The sequence below is a fragment of the Dasypus novemcinctus genome, chromosome 21 (assembly GCF_030445035.2).
Source record: "Dasypus novemcinctus isolate mDasNov1 chromosome 21, mDasNov1.1.hap2, whole genome shotgun sequence".
Lineage (NCBI taxonomy): Eukaryota > Metazoa > Chordata > Mammalia > Cingulata > Dasypodidae > Dasypus > Dasypus novemcinctus.
In genome coordinates this window covers 54359134-54382864 of record NC_080693.1, presented here as the reverse complement: position 1 = coordinate 54382864, position 23731 = coordinate 54359134, and the positions used below count along the sequence as shown (strand labels likewise).

Below are 23731 nucleotides of genomic sequence, written 5' to 3'. Positions count from 1 at the left end.
GGGTAAGTATTTTCTGTTTGAGGTGATACAAAAGGAAGGGTAATGGATATTGGTGATGGTAGCACAATACTGTGAATGTAATTAATATTATTGAATTGTACACCTGAATATGATTAAAAAGGGAAATTTTGTGTTCTATACTGGATACTACAATAAAAAGTTAACAAAAAACGGCAATAAATATGCACAAAGGGGCATGTACCAGGATACTCAGTGAACGACAATTTTTCAAAACTGGAAAATATCTTAAATGTGCATTCATAGACTGTGGATAAGTAAATTATTACAGAACCAAACTGTAAAACAGTATGTAAAAGAATGGTGTGGGAATGAGGTGGGCTGAAAACAAGAGGGAGATGGGTGAAGGCCCTAAATCACTACAGTTAGTAGTAGCCTCGGTAAGTCCCCAACCTCATTCTAAAATCACCAGGGGGCCTCCTTACCCAACCCACACAGGAGATAGGAAGTTTATTTGCTGAATAAACTCAAGCAGAGTCAGGTGCCAAACTGAAAAGGAAGGAATTAAGTGAAAGTCTGTATACTGAACAGTAACACTGAGAGCCCTCTTATAGTTCCTGCCCTAACCTAGGTTCCCATAATGTAGATAACTAGGCTTACCTATCAAACCACAACCCACCTGGAGAAGAGATTATCCTCATCTGGAAAAACGCAAATGTCTCTGAGAAAAGACCATGGGATACTGAAATCTCGGGTACCAGTAGGCAGTAAATAGCATCCAGGCACACAAATCTTCCAGTCCTTCTTTTTTAGTGCCTCACTTTCAAAACATGAAGGGATAATCAAGGATTATCAGGCTTTTGAAACTCCACCCTGAGAGAGACCAAAACTACCAGAAAAAAAGGAACTCTAAGGGAACACAAGAAAACCTGAATGAAAATGATAACACACTCAGAGATCAAGAAAAGACACTGCATCCATGAAACCAGAACGGTATGCTATTTTAAAAGGGGTGGAGCAAGAGTAAAGGGCTCTTGAAAATTATAAAAGTATGAATTAAAGAGTCAAGCACGTAAGAGACTGGAGAAGGACTCTACAAATGCTGAATTAAAGAAAAAGAAAAATATCAGATGCAATACCTTAAACCTGAAACTGTACATGCATTATTAAGGTAACTTACAGTATGTGAAGACATGTAGGCTATTATAGTGCATATCCAATTGTTCCACCACCATATGGTAAAAACACTATACTTTCCTGAGTATAAGACCTTGGTGTTATGTAAATTGAAAATTAATTGTCCACAGACAATATAGTTTTATTTCTGAAGTATCAATTCTATACCATTGTTTTAGATGTTTACCTTTATGCCAGTATCACACTATTTTACTAACTGTAGATTTGCATTGTGCTCTGAAATACAGAATTGGATATCTTCTAAAAAAAAAAAAAAAAGTCAAGCACTTATCCAGTCTTTTTAAGTTAAAAATTTTTTTTATTTCAGCAAATTTTTTATTGTATTTTTTAAAAGATTCATAGATCACACAAAATGTTACATTAAAAATTATGAGGTTCCCATATATCCCCACTCTCCACCACCCCACTCTTCCAGATTTATATTTATTGACCCCCCCCCTTGTTTTTTGCGCTTGTTGTATGCTCTCTGGGTCCATTTGCTGTGTGCTCTCTGTAGCTGCTTGTCTTCTCTTCTTGTCTTCTCTTTAGTAGGCACCGGGAATCGATCCTGGGATCTCCGATACGTGAGAGAGGCAGTCAATCGTTTGAGCCACCTCCGCTCCCTGGTTTGTTGAGTCTCTCACTGTCTTTCCTCTTTGTCTCTTTTTTTTGTGCCAGCTTGCTGCGCGGTCCAGCTCACCTTCACCAGGAGGTCCCAGGAAACTAATCTGGGACCTCCTATATGGTAGACCAGAGCCCGGATGCTTTAGCCCAATGCCTATCCAGCCTTTTCTGTACAAACTATACTTTGGGGTAACCAAACAGTTGATGAGGGGAAGTTCTCCTTTACAAGAAAATTTAGCCAGTAAACACAGGAAGAATAATTGAGGCAGAATAGCATCTTTTAACATCCAGTCAGTATTCAGATATTCCTGGTTATTTCATGATTTTTTTTTTTTTTTTTTTTTTTTGAGGTACCAGGGATTAGGAATTGAACCCAGGATCTTATTTGTAGAAGGTCGGCACTCAATCACTGAGCCATATCAGCTTTTCTAAGTTGGTTTTATTATTTGTTTTGCTTGTTGCTTGTTTTTGTTTTTTCAGGAGGCACCAGGAAGGAGCCCCAGATAGGTGGGCATTCAACTGCTTGAGCTATATCCACTCTCCATAAATACTTTTACAATTGGGATCCAAAAAAGGTTCATACATTACATATGGATGATATCTCTTAGGTTGCTTGTAAACTAGATTACCAGCTTTTTTACCCAATGATCCTCACAGCCACTGATGATCATATAATGGAATACCTCAAAACTATTAGAAAGTATAATTTATATCTATCTACCTACTTTATATCTATCTACTTGTTGCCTGTTCCGAGTAAATGAAACTGAATAGACAATTCACAGAAAAAGAAGAAACTAAAATAATCAATAAACACAAGAAAATATGTTCAACTATACCAGTGATTTGGGAAAAACCCATTAAAACAAGAGATCATTTCACATACATCAGATTGGTAAAAGAAACCAAAAAGTCTGATAGTGCCAAGTTTTGGCGAAGATACAAGGAAATAAGAACTCTTATACACTGCAGAAGGGAATATAAACCAGTATATCCCTTTGACAAGCAATTCGGACTTAGTTAAGCTTACAAATGTAAATCCTAAAACCCAGCATCCTCTTTCTAAAGTATATACCTTTGAGAAACCTTCACACATATATGTTTCTTGAGCAATGTTTATAGTATATGCTGTAGTAATATAAGAAACAGCTCAAACTTTTATCAAAAGAAGAATACTCAGTAGTATATTCATTGGATGGAATACACAGTAGATAAAACAAATGAACTAGATATATGAATGCATCAACATAGATCAAAAAACAATGAGTAAAAAAGGTAAACAGCAAAATTATATGAAAGTATAATAGCATCAATGAAGAAAAAATCAGGGGAGATGATGTGGCTTGGTAGTTGAGTACTGGCTTCCCAAATACTAGGTAGGTCCCCAGGTACATGGGAAGCAGGTACTCAACCACTGAGCCGCACTCACTCCCCCAGAATTGGCTATTTTGAAACTTTCTCCCAGATGGAGGAAGTCTGGAAGAGTGACAGAACCCAAGGATGGGCCCTGACTTCTTATCTCCCCTTATTAAGGCCTCAGACCAGTTCCTAGCCATCCTTACGATCCAACTGTTCTATGCAAACAAGGAAAGATGTCTAAGGCATCTTATGAGTTAAAAAGAAAATCAAGTTAGGCAAGTGGACTTGGCCCAGTGGTTAGGGCGTCCGTCTACCACATGGGAGGTCCGCGGTTCAAACCCTGGGTCTCCTTGACCCGTGTGGAGCTGGCCCATGTGCAGTGCTGATGCGCGCAAGGAGTGCTGCGCCAGGCAGGGGTATCCCCCGCATAGGGGAGCCACACACGCAAGGAGTGCGTCCCATAAGGAGAGCTGCCCAGCACGAAAGAAAGTGCAGCCTGCCTAAGAATGTGCCGCACACACGGAGAACTGACACAAGATGACGCAACAAAAAGAAACACAGATTCCTGTGCCGCTGACAACAACAGAAGTGGACAAAGAAGAAGATGTAGCAAATAGACACAGAGAACAGACAACCAGGGTGGGGGGGTGGAGGGAAGGGGAGAAAAATAAATAAATAAATCTTGGGGATTTACAAGTTACAATATGATCCCATTTTATTTAAAATACACCCACATATAAAATGGCATCCGAAATAATCTATTTCAAGCTGTTAATAGTTACTCTGGAAGGTACTTTTGTAATGTTTAAGTTTTGTTTTTTATAATAAAACCATGAGATGAATTAATGGCCAAAAAGGTAACAGACCAATAAAAGAATATATATCGATAATTCCATAAATGGAGTCAAACATCAGTGTTTACTCAACATGAACTCCAACATGCTCCTTGCATGTCAGAGATATTTTACTTGGTCTTGTTTAAAAATCACCAGGGTAAACAGAGAACATCTATTTTCCACTCTCTCTTACCCAAAAATACAAGAAAGGAGAAGAGAAACTGATATGACCGAGGCTATCAACTTGGAACAGGGTACCACACTGATAAAGCCTAAAAGAGCATAGTACTGTGAAATTTGCTGCAGCAGCCAAGCATTGTATAAAGTTTTGTGCTTCTTAGGTATCTGATGAATATTTTACATTTCTGACTTTAGTTTATAGCTCTTAAAGCTTAACACCTTAGGTTTTATTTGAACTTTTGACACTGTTAAGAAATTTTTCTTAATTTAAAAAAAAAAAAAAAGGCAGGGTAAGAAGATTCAGGGCTCCATGCCCACACAGAAGCTTTGAACAACTAGCAAGAACTGGCAGAAACATCTTCCTGAAAGCTCCAGAAAACAGTTTAAGGATTGCAGTGACAGCAACACCAAACCAAGAAAAAGGCAACTTAAAAGCAGCAGATTCATGCAACAACATGGATGAACCTTGAAGACACTGAGTGAAGTAAGCCAGACACAAAGGGACAAATGCAGTATGATCTCAATTACACGAAATAATTAAACAAATTTGTAGAATCAGAAACTAGAATACAAGTTACCAGGGGCCAAGTGGGGTAGGGAATGGAGAATTAATGCTTAATTGGTTCAGAATTTCTATTTGGGGTGGTGGAAAAGTTTTGGTAATAAAGGGTATTGATGGTAGCACAATACTGTGAATGAAATGAACACCACTGAATTATATATTTGAATGTGGTTAAAAGGGGAAATTGTAGATTTAAGCATGTTACTAGAAAAAAATTTTTAAAAAGCAAACCATAGGACTGTACAGTACAGTGAACCTTAATGTAAACTATGGATTATAGTTAACAGTATAAGAATAATCTTTCATCAATTCTAGTAAAAGTACCACACTAATGCAAAATGTTAATAGAGAAAACTGTGTGGGAAAGGAGGGAGGTATAATATGGGAACTCTGTATCTTCTATATGATTTTTCTGTAAACTTACAACTTCATTAATAAAAAAATATTTTTAAGTGGTAGGACGTTGTGGTGCCCTGGCTGGCCCCTCCCCTATTCCCTCACTGACTCAGCCCGGGCAAGGCCCTACTCCCATTGTGGATCCCTGGTCCTAGTTCTGAGACAGCAGAGCAACCCTCATGTATATACTGGGAGCATGTATGTCTGGCCCAGTCTCTCTGCTGAGGGCTTGAGGGACTCAACCAGGACACTCATCACAGGCTCTAAGGACCAGTACTTGCCCTGTATGTAGAAGGCAGCTCATAAAGCTCTCCTACAGAACACTACGGAAGGGTCATCAATGTGTGCTGCCTGGGGCAAGGGATTGCCAGCTTTAGGACATATAGTGCAGTGCCCAAGAAACTGTTTTCTAGGGAATGAGGACATTCATGTCTGCGTAAACAAGGGAATTTCTAATGCCACATATGCATGCCCAAGACAGATAAATGCTGAGAAAAGATCAGGGAGGCTCCTATGCTTTGATCTGGAGCTATTCTCTAAACTCATTGTCTGGAAAAACTCTGAAGAAGAGCACTCACATAGGTCAATCTGCAAGGACTGGGACCTGTATTTTCTTTTTTTTTTCCTTTTTTTTCCTTCTTTTTAAGCTCCTGGAATTCAAGGAAAACTCTGTCATAACTATTTGTGAACTATTTGTTCCCATACTTTGCTCTTTTGTCTATTGGGATATTTGGTTTTTCTTAAGAATTTATAAGGGAAGCAGATTTGGCTCAACAGATAAAGCGTCCGCCTACCACATAGGCGGTCCAAGGTTCAAACCCAGGGCCTCCTGACCTGGTCCGTGCGCAGTGCCACACAGGGGTGAGCACCCTCTCGTTTGAATTTGGGAAAGATCATAGAGTGAAAGTAAAGAAATAAGTTATTGTTGTTGGTGTTTTTAAAAAGATTTATTTAGTTAGTTAGTTTTAGTCCCCTCCCCCGCCATTAGTCTATCTGGCCTTTGTTCACTGTGTCTGGTAGTCTTCTCTAGGAGGCACCAGGAACCAAACCCAGGATCTCCCACATGGGAGGCAAATGCCCAAGTACCTGAGCCACATCTGCTCCCCAAGAAATAAGTTTTTTTTTTTAAGTATGACTTTCCTAAAAATTTTAATTTGAAGTTTCTGTTAGTTTTGTGGTTTTAACTTAGTAAAGTAATATTATGAGAAGGGAAGAAAGAAGACAAAAGAGTACTAGAAGGGAAGCAGATGTGGCTCAAGTGATTGGGCTTCTGCCTACCACATGGGAGGTCCCAGGTTCAGTTCCTGGTGCCTCCTGGGGAAGGTGAGCTGGTGTGGCAGGCGGGTGGGGAGAGTTAATGCAACAAGATGACACAACAAAAGGGACACCAAGAGGTAAGACAATGAGAGACACAGCAAACCAGGGCACTGAGGTTGTTTGCGGTTGCTGTGTGCTCTCTGTGTCTGCTCATCTTCTCTTTAGGAGGCACCAGGAACTGAACCCAGGACCTCCCATGTGGAAGAGAGATGCTTCCCAGTTACTTGATTCAAGACAATCGAATGAAGAATGGGCTCTTCAGCAAATGGTGCTGGGCCAGACAGATATCCACATGCAAAAGAATGAAATTGGACCCCTACCTCACACCACATACAAAAAGTAACTCAAAACACGTCAAAATCCTAAATTTAAGGGAATTTTGGCCCAATGGATAGGGCTTCCACCTACCACATGGAAGGTCCAAGGTTCAAACCCAGGGCCTCCTGACCTGTATGATGAGCTGGCCCACCCGCAGTGCTGATGCGCACAAGGAGTGCTGTGCCACGCAGGCATGTCCCCCATGTAGGGGAGCCCACACGCAAGGAGTGCGCCTAATAAGGAGAGCCACTCAGTGCAAAAAAAGTGCAGCCTGCCCAGGAATGGCACCGCACACATGGAGAACTGATGCAGCAAGATGATGCAACAAAACGAGACACAGATTCTGGGTGCCACTGACAAGAATACAAGCAGACACAGAAGAACACATAGAGAATGGACACAGACAGCAGACAATTGGAGGGGGGGGACAGGGATGGGGAGAGAAATAAATAAAATCTTAAAAAAAAAAATCCTAAATTTAAGAGCTAAAACTATAAAACTCTTAGAAGAAAAAAGAAATGTAAATTTTTGTGACCTTGGAATAGGCAATATTTTTTAGCTCCATACCAAAAAGCACAAATGATCAAAGAAATAATAAATTAAGCTTTATCAAAATTTAAAGCTTTTTTTCCTTCAAAGGACACTACTAAAAGAAAAAAGACAACCCACAGAATGGGAGAAAATACTTGGGAATCATATATCTGATAAGGGACTTCTTTGTAGACTACATAAAGAACTCTAATAACTCAATTAAAATAAAGACAATCTGACTCAAAAACAGGTAAAGGAGGGAAGCGGACTTGGCCCAATGGATAGGGCATCTGCCTACCACATGGGAGGTCCACGGTTGAAACCCCAGGCCTCCTTGACCCATGTGGAGCTGGCCCATGTGCAGTGCTGATGCGCGCAAGGAGTGTCATGCCATGCAGGGGTGTCCCCTGTGTAGGGGAGCCCCACACACAGAGTGCGCCCCATAAGGAGAGCCGCTCAGCGTGAAAGAAATGTAGCCTGCCCAAGAATGGCGCAGCACACACGGAGAGCTGACACAATAAGATGATGCAACAAAAAGAAACACAGATTCCTGGTGTCACTGATAAGGATAGAAGCGGTCACAGAAGAATACAGCAAGCAGACAACTGGGAGGGAGGGGAGAGAAAAAAATAATAAATCTTAAAAAAAAAAAAAAAAAACAGGTAAAGGATCTGAATAGACATTTCTCCAAAGATATACAAATGACCAATAAACACATGGAAAGATGCTCAATATCACAGCCATCAGAGCAATGAGAATCAAAACCAAAATGAGATATCACTTCACCCCCACCTAGGATGGCTATAATGTTTTAAAAATAGACAATAACAAGTGTTGGTGAGTCTGTGGAGAAACTGAAACCTTCATAAACTGCTGATGGGAATATAAAATTACACAAATGCTTTGGAAAACTGTCTGGCAGAGTTACCATATGACCCAGCAATTCTACTCATATGACTACACTCGAGAACATACAGCCACAACAAAATTTGTACATATTCACAGCAGTGGAAGCAGATGTGGTTCAAGCAGTTGAGGGCCTGCTTCCCACATGGGAGGTCCTGGGTTTGGTTCCTGGTGCTTCCTAAAAACAAAACAAAAAACAAGCAAAACAAAACAAAAAACAACAACTCACGTGAGCCAATGGGGCTCAGTGGTTGAGTGCTGGCTTCCCACATATGAGGTCCTGGGTTCAATCCCCAGCTGTCCATACCTCAAAAAAAAAAAAAAAAAAAATCCATAGCAGCATTATTCATAATAGCTAAAAAGTGATAACAACTTAAATGTTCATAAACTGATGAATGGATAAATAAATGTGCTGTATTCATTCAGTGGGATATTATTTGGCAATAAAATTGAACAAAGTATTGATATATGTCACAACATGGATAAACCTTGAAGATGCTAAATGAAAGCAGTCGCAAATGACCACATTTTGCCTGATTCCATTTATATGAAATGTTCAGGAAAAGGAATTAATGTTATAGCAACAGAAAGCACTGCCTAAACTGGTTGCCCAAAGCTAGAGTTTTGGTTGACCACTAGTGAGTACAGGATTTCTTCCTGGGGTGAAGAAAATATTCTAAAATGATCGTAGTGATGGTTGCACAGCTCTGTGAATATACTAAAACCAGTGAATTTTATTTATACTTTTTTTTTTTTTGAGGTACCGGGGCCAGGGATTGAACCCGGGACTTCATATGTGAGAAACCAGTGCTTAACCACTGAGACATTGACTCTGTCATTTAATTAAACTGTATTCATCCATGTATCTTTCTGAACACTAGAGAAATAACTGAGTTAGCAGGTGGAATTAGATGAGATAAAAGTGCCTGAAAAAGAACTTTTAGGAGTAATATTTCCATTACTTGTTGAACTGCCTTTTTCTTTTATTTCTGTGAATTTGAAATAAAGTTAATTTTTTTAAAAAATCATCACTTTGAGTCATTGTGAATCACTGTTAATTACTAACCCATACTGCATTATAGTATACAATGTCTTTAGATAAAAATCCAAACTCAAATTACACAGTCCTTTTCTCTATGGCCCAATTATTTTTTTAACCTCAATTCTGGCCATTCCCATACATGGCAGAATTACTCCTATATCTTTTTAAAAACATAAGGAAAACCGACATTTGTTAAGTTTTTTTTAAGTCATGTTTTTATTGCTCCCTGAGTATATCAAACACTTTCAAACCTCTCACACTTTGGTTCTGTGTCAAATGACCCAGTTAAATGCTACCACTTCTTTGTGAAGATATCCCTCAGGTTGAATTAGCCTCTTAGTACTTGTTTAAAATACCTACATAAGGCTGCCCTAGTTATTTACATAAGCCTCCCCCACTATGAGTTCTTCATGAGCAGGGGCTGGACTATTCATTCTTTTTATTTTATTTTTTTGACTATTCATTCTTGTATACCTATTCCTGGTATAGGGCATTTAATTAACATATGTTTTATAAGTGGATAAATAGGATGAATAGATAGGGAGACAGATTTCAGACATATCAGTAACATTTATTATATATTAACTAAGTACCTAGAGACTTTTTTAAAACAAATCAATTTTATTGATACATATTAATAAAGCATACAATTCATCCAAAGTGTATAATAAATGGTATTTGGTATAATCACATAGTTGTGCATTCATCCTGGAGCTTTGAAGAGCCTTTTACATTTTCTCCTCCAGTCCACATAACAATCCTATGAGGCTGTTATTATCTCTACATACAGATGAGGAAAGTGAGGCTTGGCATTAAGAAACCTGTCTGCCATTACATTGTTAGAAAGTGATACAGCAAGGCTTGCTCTTAGCCCGTGCACTGTACTACTTTTTATCATTTTCAGTATCCTGATTCAGAGACACCTGCCATTTGTTATGTAGATGTACCTGTCTTTAATAAATGTTTTTTTAAAAGAGATTTTTTTCTTTATTTCTCCCCACCCCCTTGTTGTTTGCACTTGCTGTGCCTGTTCATCTTGGTTCTTTAGGAGGCACTGGGAGTTGAACCCAGGACCTCTGATATGGGAGGGGGTGTCTAATCACTTGAGCTACCTCCGCTCCCTGTTTTGTTGTATCTCTCATTATGTTTTTCCTCCCTGTGTCTCTTGTTGCGTCATCTTGTTACATTAGCTTGCTGTGCCTGCCCCTAGCATCAGCTCTCAGTCTTCTTTAGGAGGCACTGGGAACCTCTGCTCCCTGCTTTGTTGGGTCTCTCATTACGTTTTTTCTTCCTGTGTCTCTTGTTGTGTCAGCTCGCTGCGCCTGCCCATCACGCCTGCTCGCTGTCTTCTTTAGGAGGCACTGGGATCTCAACCAGAGACCTCTCATGTGGTAGGCGGGAGCCCAGTCACTGAGTCACATCTGCTTCCCCAATAGATGCCCTTTTAATTTGCTGTCTATAACCTATTGAGGGCTAAGAAACTACTATATTTAAAATAAGGGTAAATAAGTACTTTGCTTTTAAACGTTTCTTCAGAAAAACAAGATCATAAATGTTACTGCACAAACTTTGAAATATTTATTTTAGCTACTCAGGTACAGGTATCTTCTTTGTTTACTTATTGGTCTTCAACTAGATTAGGGATGGTAAAAACTGAGCAAATTACAGACAGAATTCCTATACCAGCATAAAAGCATTCTTTAAACATTAACAACTAGGGAGCTGGTGTGGTTCAGTGGTTGAGCACCAGCTTCACATAAGAGGTCCCAGTTCAATCCCTGGCCTTGGTACCTCAAAAAAAAAAAAGTAGAACTAAACAGTCACAAAAGAGTGAGTAATTTCTGTCAAATGCTTCCCAAATCACATCGAATACATTCAAGTGGGCTACTTTCATAGAACCATAGACAATTATCTTTTCCAAAAAAATAACCCTTCTGGGTTTACAAAAACCTTGTTTGATTCCATACTTCTGTGAAAACTTCTAACATTTTTTTTTTCTCCCAGGAGGCTACCTCCTCTCCCTGTTTTGTTGTATCTCTCATTATGTTTTTCTTCCCTGTGTCTCTTGTTGCGTCATCTTGTTACATTGGCTTGCCGCGCCTGCCCCTAGCATCAGCTCTCAGTCTTCTTTAGGAGGCACTGGGAACCTCTGCTCCCTGCATGGCACGGCACTCCTTGTGCACACATCAGCACTGCGCATGGGCCAACTCGACATGGGTCAAGGAGGCCTGGGATTTGAACTGCAGACCTCCCATGTGGTAGATGGACGCCCTAACCACTGGGCCAAGTCCACTTCCCACTCATATTTGTTCTTTAACCATAGCCCATCTTCCACCACAGGATTCACTGTCTTATACAGTCCCATGCTTTGTACAAGCCATTCAAAGTGTACACTCAGTGGCTCTCATTTTCATCACAGAGTTGTGTTGAACAGGTAGCAATAAAAAAATAAGGCTAGAACAAGTAACTAAAAAAATACTCAATTTAAAGATTTTATCATTAAAAATAGAGATCTGACTTATATCCTAAGAGTCTAGGAGAGGCTTTTAACCAATACAGATTTCAATGTCCAATATTTACTGTTCTTCAGAATGAATGTTTTCTTCAGAAACGGTTGCTTTACAAACCACTTTGTTTCTGTATTTTAATTAGAAACGTCTAACTTAAGATTCTAAGCAAATAGTTAAAATTAAGTTACTTAAATTCACTTTCCCTTCAGTTGTGTGGAAAGTTTATTCAGACAGACCAATTTATTCCTCAACTAGTAACTCAGAATTAACTATCTGTGGCCTAAAATAAATAGAAGTACAACAGAGAGCCACTGTTAAATTTAAGGGATAATCAGAGTCATAGTGCCAAAAAAGACTTTTATTAGGAACACTCTGGCTAGCTTCTTTAAAAATGCCAAAGTAGGGGAAGCGGATTTGGCTCAACAGATAGAGCGTCCGCCTACCACATGGGAGGTCTAGGGTTGGCCTCCTGACGCATGTGGTGAGCTGGCCCACACGCAGTGCTGATGTGTGCAAGGAATGCCGTGCCACGCCAGGGTGTCCCCCACATAAGGGAACCCCACATGCAAGGAGTGCTCTCCATAAGGAGAGATGCCCAGTGTGAAAAAAAGTGCAGCCTGCCCAGGAGGGGCGCCACACACACAGACAGCTGACACAACAAGATAATGCAACAAAAAGAGACACAGTTCCTGGTGCCACTGACAAGAATACAAGCGGGCACAGAAGAACACACAGCAAATGGACACAGAGAGCAGACAATGGGAAGGGGGAAAAGGGGAGAGAAATAAATTTTTTTTTAAATCTTAAAAAAAATACATAAGTAATCTCTACAATACTTCTTAGAGTTGTTCCAGTGATCTTAATATTTCATGTTTTAAAATGCACAAATATTTCAAGAATATCTACTATGTATAGGACAATGTAGGTAAAGTGTCCAAAATCACTATACGCCTTAGAAGTCATTGTTTTTTTGCATGCAAAAAGTCTTGGCATAACTTCGTACCAACAGTAAGGACAATAACTTAAATGTACAAAAGAGAATTTTAGGGGAGCAGATGTGGCTTGGGCAGTTGAGCACCCACCTCCACATGGGAGGTCCCGGGTTCAGTTCCTGGTGCCTCCTGAAAAAAACAAAATAAAAACAAACAACCAGCAAAACAAATGATAAAGCTAACTCAAGGAAGCTGATATGGCTCAATGGTTGAACACTGGCTTCCTACATGAGAGGTCAGGGGTTCAATCTCCAGCCCAGTGCCTCAAAAAAAGGGAGATCATTAAAGGATTAAGTTTAGCAATTTCACTTTTAGCATATTTTCTTTCCCTCCCTCCATCTAACCAAATAATAAATATCTATTAAGTACCTACTGGTCAGGGAAAATATCTATTAAGTAACTACCAGGCACTCTATAATGGAACAACCCATCCTGGGGCAATATAAAAGTCATTCCAGAGGGAGGCAGCTGTGGCTCAGTCAATTGGGTTCCCATCTACCACATGGGAGACCCTGGGTTCACATCCCAGGGCCTCCTTATGAAGGCAAGCTGGCCTGCACCCGCAGAAAGCTGATGCCCCATGCCCACGGAGAACTGGTATAGCAAGATGATGCAACAAAGGAAGACAAGCAGGCACAGAAGAAGACACAGCAAATGGACACAGAGCACACAGCAGGAAGTGGACTTGGCTCAGTGGTTAGGGTATCTGTCTACCACATGGGAGGCCCGCGGTTCAAACCCTGGGCCTCCTTGACCCATGTGGAGCTGGCCCATGCACAGTGCTGATGCGCCAAGGAGTGCTGTGACACACAGGGGTGTCCCCACATAGGGGAGCCCCACGAGCAAGGAGTGCGCCCTGTAAAAAGAGCCACCCAGTGCAAAAGAAAGAGCAGCCTGCCCAAGAATGGCGCCGCACACACAGAGAGTTAACACAGCAAGATGACATAACAAAAAGAAACACAGATTCCCGAGCTGCTGACAACAACAGAAGTGAACAAAGAAGAACACACAGAAAATAGACACAGAGAACAGACAACTGGGGCGGGAGGGAAGAAGGGGAGAGAAATAAAATTAAAAAAAAAAAAAGGCACACAGCAAGCAAGACACAAGGGGTGGCGAAATAAATAAATAAATAAATCTTTAAAATAAATAAAACTAACCAGTACACTGACCTATATTTGAATATTTCAATTTTTTAAAAAAAAGTCATTCCAGAATTGAAACCTGAAATCTGAATGAAGTTAGCCAGGCAATATGAGAGAAAGAGTGCTAAGCAAACGGGCCATTTTTTTTTTTTACGAAAGACTGGAGAGAATACATCTTCCAAAACAAACGCAAAGTATTCAGTATAGAAAAGATGAAGCTGACAAGTAAGGGCCAGATCACAAGGTCTTGTATGTTAGAAACTGAAGTCATTTCAAGAACTTTAGACATAGCCATTAAAGCCTTTTAAGTATGGAAGTGATCTAATCAGATTTCCATTTTGCAGAGATCTTGGTACAATATAATGGGCAGTTTACAGGTTGGCAGTACTAGAAGCAGGAACACTTTCAGTTGTTCATTCAGTCCTTTGTTCATAAATTTTCAAGGGGCACTTCCTATGTACCAGATACTGGAATACAGTGTTGAATAACACAAAGTACAGCTCTATGGAGTTTGCATTCAGTGTCCTGTACCAGCGTAGCAGAAGTGGATTTGGAAAGAAGTAAAAAGACTCTAGAGATACTTAAAAAACAAAAGAAGTTAACAATAGGGGTGAGTGAGAAAGAAGAGTTAACGATGGTGACCAGTTTATTATTTAGGTAGACAGTAGTGTTCCTCATGAAGATAGGCAATGAAGAAGGCACAGGTTTGGGAGAGAAGTTCAGTTTTACACATGCTGGGAGACATTCAAGTGGCAATGCCTAGTAAATAACGGTAATATAGATCTGAAATTCCAAGAGAGAACTGGCCTTGAAGTTCTTAATTGGCTGTCAGTCAGCTCCATGAGGGAATGGCCTTGTCTGTTTTACTGACCACTATACCCCAGCAGATACAGAACCAGGCACATCATTGACACTCAATGAATATCTGTTAAGTGAGTTAATAAGATATACATTTTGAGGGGTGTGGTTGTAGCTCAGTGGTTGAGTGCCTACTTCCCAAGTACAAGGTCCTGGGTTCAATTTCTGGTACTCCCTAAAAAATATACATTTTGGAACTACCAAGAAATGGTCATTGAACCAATGGGAATGGATAATATCAGCTAGGCAGTGTGCAGAGTGACTAAAGAGGACCTTGGAAAGAAAACCAAGGAACGCCAAAGGTAGTAAGAGGAATCACCAAAGAGAGGTCAGATAGGTAAGAGAAAATCCAAGGCAGTACAAAGTCACAGAACCCGAATATAATGTTTACCAGAGGAAGGAATGGCTCAAAGAGTCAAATGTTGCTAACACGTCAGGTATGAAAAGGAATAAGAGAAAACAACTGTATTTATGAAAGCTGCTTACTTCTATGATTTTCCAAGAATTGTGAGTAGGAGAAACTCTAAATATATATCCCTATAAAGTTTCAGATACAAATAACTGTTCTTAAGAGATAAATTATTTGCTATATGGCCAGCTTAACCTTTTTTTTTTTTTTTACTGTTGAATGATCCATTTAATGTGTTCTTCACTTTAATTTATTCATACCTGGAAAAGAAATGTGACCTTGAAGAATGAACTTTTCTGATTTTTAAATTCCTAAACACCCATTTGATTTAGAAGGTGTTAAGCAAAAAAGAGAAAACTTTCTGGACTTACCAATTGATTAATTCTAGGCTCATTGCTTGAGCAAGTTCCACAAATCTAGACCCTCATGATTTCCTCCAGCTCAGCTCTACAACAAACCCTCAACAACTACGCATAGATCCCTGTGAGATTTATGCTAGTTGATGCTTCTGCAGAATTTGGGGAGGAGTGTTTGTTAAATGTCTGAGAAAGTGGCCACAGTAGCTGCTGACGGTAGGGAGAGGGAAGAAGAGACAAGATGTGGGGCATTTTCAGGACTTGGAGTTGTCCTGGGTGGTATTACAGGGCCAGATGCTGGACGTTGTATGTTCTGCCATGGTCCACTGGATGGACTAGGGAAAGCGTAAACTACAATGTAAACCATTATGCACGTGGTGTTGTAGTGCTCCAGAATGTATTCACCGAATGTAATGAATGTCCCATGATGATGAAAGAGGTTGTTGATGTGGGAGGAGTGGGGTGGTGGGGGGTATATGGGGACCTCTTATATTTTTTTAATGTAATATTTAAAAAAATAAAAAGAGTAAAAAAAATGTCTGTGCCTTAGGCAACATTTTCTTCAGACCAATTTTCCCTGGACCCTCTCTCCGACATGGAGGCCACTCTTGGGCTCCCCAGCTTAACCTTTTATAAACTTGATTGTTCATCTAAAGTGCCAGTCTCTTTACCTTTTATTCCATCACACTGTTTATTTTCTGCATGGCATCTATCATAATCTGTAATTAACTGGCTTGTTTATTTACTATTTATTACAATATAAACTCCAAGAAAGTATGGGCCACATTCCTTTTCTCTTTTATTTCAGGCTACATCTCCAGAGCCCTGAGCAGTGCCTAGCCCAATAAGTATGTGTTCTTTCTGAGCATCTATGTGTCGATTTATCTTTCTATCTACCTATATATTGAAGAATAAAATGGGATAGAACTAAAAGATCAGGAAGTTCCTTCCTAGACCTGAAAAAATAAATCATGCAAGAGCTAGTAAAAATACATTTTAAAAGAAAACAATGGAATCCAGAATCACGAAAATCCTAGACCTATCTTCTTTAGGGAAGTTTATCTGCAAGACTTCAAATGACAAGTAAAAAATTATTCTCTGACTCTTAAACCCTAGTAGAGCAAGTAAGCAATCAGAAACAAGATATCCTAGAAAACATGAGTAAAAAATACCTAAACAACAAAATCAAAGAAAACATGTTACTAGAAAAAACATTAAACTTGAGTCAGTTTCTCGATTTCCATATCTGAAAGTTTCAAAAGGAGGGGGAAAAATCACATTTTTATGCTATAATTTTAAAACAAAATTTTAACTGATTTCAAATAATTTTTATAGGTCTCAAATTTAAATTTCTTATACTTTGGGGAGAAGCATCGCCTTGCTGACACCTTGATTTTGGACTTCTGCTAGTTTCAAAACTGTGAGCCAATAAATTCCCATTGTTTAAGCTAGTTAAAAAAATTAATTCGAATGGAATATTAGATGATATTTGAAAATATTCTAATTTGGAGGGAATGTAGGAGAATGCCATCATTTTAGAACATAAATTTGTAAGTACTGAGGGATCTCATGTTATAATGTCTACAACTTACTTTCAAATGTCTCAGCAATTTTAAAATATATATACACACACATACATTCAGATAAGCATGGCAATTACTAAATCTAAAAGATGGGTATACAGATGATCAATGTATTTTTAATTTTTTTATATGTTTGAAAACTTGCCTAATAAAAAGTTGGGGGGAAATTAGCTAAACAAATTTATAGACCTTAAAACAAACAAACAGTATTTTAAAGTTCCTAATAACAATTCTGTATCTTCAACTTCAAAACTTCTTTAATTAATATCCACTATTCATAGTAGCATTATTCACAACCACCAAAGGTGGAAGCAATCCAAGGATCCATCAACAGATAAACAAAATGTGATGTGTGTGTGTGTATATATATATACATGGGGGGGAGGGAAAGCATTCAGCTGTAAAAAAAAAAGGAATGAAATTGATTCATGCTACAATGAAGATGAACCCTGAAGACATCATGCTGAGTGAAATAAAAGCCAGACGAAAAAGGACAAATATTATATGATCTCACTATATGAAATGATTAGAACATGCAAATTTATTAAAAAACAGAAAAGAGATTATAGGTTACCAAGGGCAAGAAAGGAAGAAAAAAGGAATTAATGTTTATTGGGTACAGAGTTTCTGTTTGGGGTGATAATAAAATTTTTGTAATTGATGGTGATGACAGTAGTACAACACTGTGAAGGTAATTAATAATTTGCTTGAGAGTGATTAAATGGGAAATTTTATATTGTATCTATGTTACCACAATAAAAATTAAAACAAAAACCTTCTCTGATTGTATTGGTTAATATGTAAATTCCTGCAGTCCAGCCCAAAACATTACTATTATGCCAAACTACTAGACACTGGGATTCCTAAGTAAATAAATCACAGTCCTATATTGAAACCAATAATTATATATCACTGGCCAAGATTTCAAAATGTATGGAATTTACAAGTATACATTTCTAAATATTAGCTTTTTGAATACACACAATACATACAGGATTATACCATGTCTATGACAGTAGTTTTGGTCTCATAATGATTATTTTGATAACAGCTGTATTCATGATGGGTGCTAAGCAAAGCAAGAGATGTATTTTTAAAATAACTCAGCCATTAGTCAACAAAACAAAAGAACACATTTGTTTTGGTTCTAATGCCAGTTCTCCTGGAAATCAGGTTCCGTAAAATTTAGGCATATAGCATGTAAAGGTAAACCAAGGAGTCCAAGAAACAGGAACGTAGGTCTCTATGGCATAGAATTGCATCAGTGTCCTATGGTGCACACCACAGGAATCTAGTTCTTATACTTTATTAATTCAGCTATCTCTAATTAAAGGAACCTCTCCAGTTACTTCCTCCCATTAGGTAAAATACCCAGTTTGGTATTCTTTGTGATCTCAACTAAGTAAAAATATGCATGTTATTATAACAAGGACATACAATACCATCTCACCTAGATAGTTACCTTCAGAAATCAGCGGGAGAAAAGGATAAGACTTTCTTAAGAGCTAAAACAATAGTTAACTGATTAATCATTTCAAAAGGCAGTAACCACACACATACCAGGACAACAAAGGGAGATTGCCCATTTCAGAAAGTATCTGGAACTGGGGATCAGAACAAGTTTGAAAACTTTAATAGCAAGTTGATAGAATTAAGGCTAAACACCTGAAGAATGGCCACAATTACTTAAGTAAAAAAGAACTGAATACTTTAAGAGCACAAAATAAACTTAATGTTGATGCAAAGATGGAATTCCTGCTTTTTAACTTTCTAAATCCTTAACAGCCATCGACAATTTTAAGCTGAAAGTATGCAAAATCCACTCCTATTACTTGGTAAAAAGTCACAAAATTCAGTGAGAAGAATTCAAAATTCCCCCTTTTAACTCTTTGCTGAAGTTAAACAGAACTGTCGCTGTAAATTATTTCATAAACAAATCAAAGTTAACATCAATAGTTTTTCATTAAAATATTTTTATGAATGAATGAGAATTATAATATCAATGAAAAGGAGACCAACCTTCAATGCCTGTTTTTCCATCCATTTGTTTTATCACTCCTAAGGAAAACAGCTTGATTAAAAGTTTTCTTATAAACTATCAACTTTGTTCCTGCTTTGAGTGCTGATATGTTGGGAAAAAATAAATCAGAAAATTTTCAGTAGTATCTCTCACCTCTACATCCAATCAGATGAGCCCCATTTTTTCAAAAAAAGCAAAAGCCACAAGAAAGAGTCATAAAATCACATAATCACAAAATTGTGTTCCCAGTAAAGGCTAGTCTCTCTTTCTATGCTTCAATCAAGCAAAGAGAATGAAGATTTTCATGTACAATCTCCTTCCACCCAATGATGCTAAATGAACTCTCCCTTTGAGAATAATGGTGATAAGAAGCACTATCTGGAACAAATTTCCTAAGCCTCTTTCACTCATTTGTCTACTTTTCTGGAAAGTTTTCTTCGTCCATTTCTTTCTTTTAATTACTCAAGGCAAATCATGTTTATTTTTAAACAATCAGTAAAACTGGACAAACAAAAACAGAAAAATCGCTTACAAATTCTATCCCAGAACAATTCCTATTAAACAGTTCTCTCCAGGTAATCCAGATTTTTATTATTTTTTAAGTTACTGATTCACAAATTTTTCAATCAAGTCACAAGCTTTACTGTAGATAAGCAAGGGCTCACTGAAGAAGTAAAACTTGAGCTAAGAAAGTGAGGGAAAAGCACAGGCATCAGAGGGGGTTGGTTAAAGAATGGAAGTGCAGCTACAGGAGAGACCAAAGGGGAGAGTGGTGGGCAATGATGATGGATTTCTTGAAGATTAACATTTTGAAGCGGTCCCAAACCCATCTAATATTAGCCTTCCTTTATGCTGCTTGTAAAAGATCACTGAAACAGCAGCCTAAGCCCCCCCACACACAAAATCCAAATGAAAAAGGACAAAAGGTCTTCAAATTAAACCATACCATTAAAAATTAAATTTCTGGGGAGCAGATGTTGCTCAGGTGGTTAAGCATCTGCTTCCCATGTACCAGGGTTCAATCCCCTGTACCTCCTAAAAAAAAAAAAGAAATTTCTGACTCCTTGTTAAGAATTCCTATAAACAAAGAGATTATTGCAGCCTCACAAACTCCTAAAAGACTATTTATAGACCCTCTTAAATATCCATAAATGTGCTCAGAATTTACTTTATATTTTCTGATGGCTGACAATTTCTATGCTTTCATATTATTTTTGCTGTAAATACCCTGAGGCACTTTTGCTGTAACAGCCTTTGTTTTCATATTAAAGACCACAAATAAAGCACTCACAGAAATTTAAATGCAGAATTCACTCTGAATTCTAAGAGTAAGTGAATTTCTGGGTAGTGGGCAATAACTTGATTTATGCTCTTACATGAAAACTGATATCAAGGCGGTTTATGTTTGCGATCTGGGAGTTGGCTCACCAAGCATTTCAATGTTCTCTGATCTCACATCATGGTCCTTTGCCTAAAGATTTCATTATGGAGAAAGTATAGATGTACTGGAAAAAAGTATAAACTATAAAGAAAGTCACTGGATAACCTTTTTTTAAGAAGTCATTTACTAACTTAAGAAATTAATGTACAACCCAGAGCCTAGCAATTGGCTTTTATTTTTCCTGAATGTGCAACCTGTGGAAGATGGTTTTCTTGGCACGTGTGACCTTGGCATTTTGCCTGTGTTTACAGGGATTGACCGGTGCTTAAAGCTAGAGGGAGCATTGCTTTTGCCAGAGTGGAAAGGCAGACTAGGTCTGTCTCTCACCTGGGTGTACATGTGGTTAATACTGGCAAGGGGGAAAGAGATGTGGCTCAATCAACTGGGCTCCCGTCTACCATATAGGAGGTCTAGGGTTTGATGCCCAGGGCCTCCTGGTGAGGGCAAGCTGGCCCACGTGGCTAGCTGGCCCACACCGTGTGCTGGGCCACACAGGAGTGCCACCCAGTGCAGTACTGCCCTGCGTGGGAATGCCACCTAGTGCAGGAAAGCTGCCCCGCACAGGAGTGCCAGCCAACGCGGAGAGATGATGAATCAAGAGGACACAACAAGAGGCACAGAGGAGAAAATATAAGAAGACATAGCAGAACAGGGAGTTCAAGTGGTGCAAGAGAGTAATCGCCTCTCTCCCACTCCAGAAGGTCCCAGGACCAGTTCACGGAGCTGCCTAATGAGAATACAAGCAGACACAGAAGAACACACAGCAAACGGACACAGAGAACAGACAACGGAGGGGAAAGTGCAGGGGAGAAATAAATAAAATTGTTTAAAAAATAAATAGTAAAAAAAAAAATACTGGCAAGGGCCTGTATGAGGATGAACATGTGGCCTGTCATTTCAAAAGTAGTACTTGACCTCCGCTCTATAAACAGTGTGAATAAACTAGTGGAAAGTGTGACCCCATCCTTATTCACTTTATTTCAAAATTTTAAAGAACAATCAAGCACACCACACACATCCTTATTAGATTTTTCAACCACTCCTTCCCTATATACTTTGAAATACTCTCAAAGTAAAGTCAATTTTGTTTGGCAAATTCAATGTCATTCCTTGGGACAATTGGCTTACAAAAACAGAATAAAAAATTATTACTATAGGCAAGCTTTAAAGATAAAGAACTATTTGACTAGGTGCAAAGGGTACAAGTGACAAAACAAAACAAAACTAATGGTGTTACTATTTGGTGTTAGGAAATGAGTTACCAAACCAATCTCACATCCTAAAAACTTTTTCAAGCATGTTTAAACAATAACATGTCCTTCCTTCAATAATTATTTAGTCTTCTTCAATAACCATGTATTTAGCCCATGTGTAGTAAATGGGAAAACACAGATGAGTATGACACTTTCCCCGCCTTAGATAAGTTCCACAAAAATAATGCCAACACAGCCTGAAAGCAAAAATCCTTGAGTTTCTCAAGAAATCAGAACCCATCACTTCCACTCCAGAATTCCAAGATTCATGGACTGGAGGTGAAGGCACCAAAGCCACTGTTGAGGTGCCAGAGTTAACAGACAGCCAAGTCCACCTGTAAACGCAGTCTGACAAAAACAGAGAGGAAAAAAACGTCAACAACCACCTACGCTGCCGTCCTCCACCCCAGTTCTCTTCATAAAGAGATTTTTTTAAAACAGGGAACTGTCCAAGGTTACCACCTGATAAGGAATGCTTTGGTGTGGGACAACAATAAAATAAAATTGCATACTCTATACATTTACAGTATTGCTATGCAACATCTACGTGTCGACAAAATGTCAAGCAAAGCAATAAAACATAGAAAAAGACTTCTTTCTCAAAGGATTAAAACACCAAGAAGAAACTGACCGAAAGAGGGAGAGCTTAACTTCCCAAAGCTGCAAACCTCTGGAAAGATACTGGAACCAGCGGAAGTTCCACAACCAGGACGGAACTATTTAAACGCTTCCCCCACCCCCGCCCACCCCCGCCGTGGTAAAAGTTTGAGCCGCTATCTGCCTATCCTACGGTGGTCGGAAACTTCCCTAAACAACCAGACGCAATCAGACGCCCGAAATCTCTGCCCTTGACCAATCCCAGGTCCCGCCCCAGGCTGTCGTTTCCTCCCCGGGCCTTGCGTCCCTCATCTCATCCCTTCGCCCGGCCCTTCACCACCCTGCCTCGGTTTCCAGCGCCGGCCCGGAGTCCCAGATACCACGGCAGCCGCTGGGCTCCGAGCCGGAGGGCCTCGGTCTCAGGCCCGCCCTCCAGGAGGCCCGGCGCGCCTCCGCTCTCCCGCCTGACCGCAACCCCCGGTCCCCCGCCGCCCTCGGGCCCGGCCCCCGCCGCGCCGGCCCTCACCTCCTCGGCGTGCTTGCGCAGCGCCTTCTCCCGCTCGTACTGGGTGATGAGCTGCTCGTTGTCGTCCCGCAGCAGCTCCAGCTCCACCTGGTGCTCCTGGTCCTGCGCGAACACTGAGTCCAGGTTCTCCAGCACGGCCACCACCAGCGGCATCAGCTCCTTGACCACCTCCTCGTCGTAGCGCCCGATGAGCCGCTCGAACTCGCGGTAGATGGAGCCGGCCAGGCCGGACACCCGCTCAGACATCACGGCCCCGGAGCCGCCGGGTTCCTCCTGATACACCACACCGTCCTCCAGCTCCATGGTGGCTGGCGGGCAGCCCGGGGTGTCACCGGCTGAGGGAGCGGCACGGGCCCGCACGGGACGGACCCGGCTGGGGCTGCGTCCAGCGGGGTGGGGGCCGGGGCCGCGGCCGGTGGAGGGGAGGGGTGGGGTGAGCGCACTCACCCCAACCGTCGCTGCACCAACTGCTGGAGTGGCCCGGCCGCGCGCGCCACACGTCACCCGCCCGGCCGGACTAGCTCCGCGTCGACCCGAGAGGCGGGGCCCCGCGGGAGACCAGGCGCGGCCGGGGGGCGGGGCCTACGTCATCGTGCGCGTGCGGAGGGGAGGATCGTGGCGTCAACACCCGGCGCCGCGCGGAAATGGGAAAGACTGCCGGGCACAGTGGGCAGAGCTGTCAGCTCTAGGCGGGATTTGCAGGCTGGCTCCCAAAGGAAAGGAAAGGGATCTTAAAGAGTGATTAGCCGTGCACAATTAACAAAGCTACCTTTTCGTTTGCTTTTTAAAGCTCAACAAAGGGTTTTCTCATTGGAGCCGCTTAAGGCGAATAGTGA

The 23731-nt window shown here is 40.3% G+C and overlaps 1 protein-coding gene across 4 annotated transcripts in view; it reads right to left on the bottom strand.

Moving 5' to 3' along the window:
* SPAG9 (sperm associated antigen 9) overlaps window positions 1-23450 on the bottom strand; it is a 148087-nt gene extending 124637 nt beyond the window's left edge. For 2 of the 4 annotated variants that reach the window (XM_058283951.1, XM_058283952.1), the window contains exon 1: window positions 22896-23425. In XM_058283951.1, the coding sequence (XP_058139934.1) occupies window positions 22896-23198 (303 nt within the window). In that variant the 5' untranslated portion in view covers window positions 23199-23425. Of the gene's footprint in view, window positions 1-22895 lie in introns of all 4 variants that reach the window. The other 2 variants (XM_058283950.1, XM_058283949.2) reach the window with 2 other exon arrangements.
* Window positions 23451-23731: the final 281 nt, after the last annotated feature.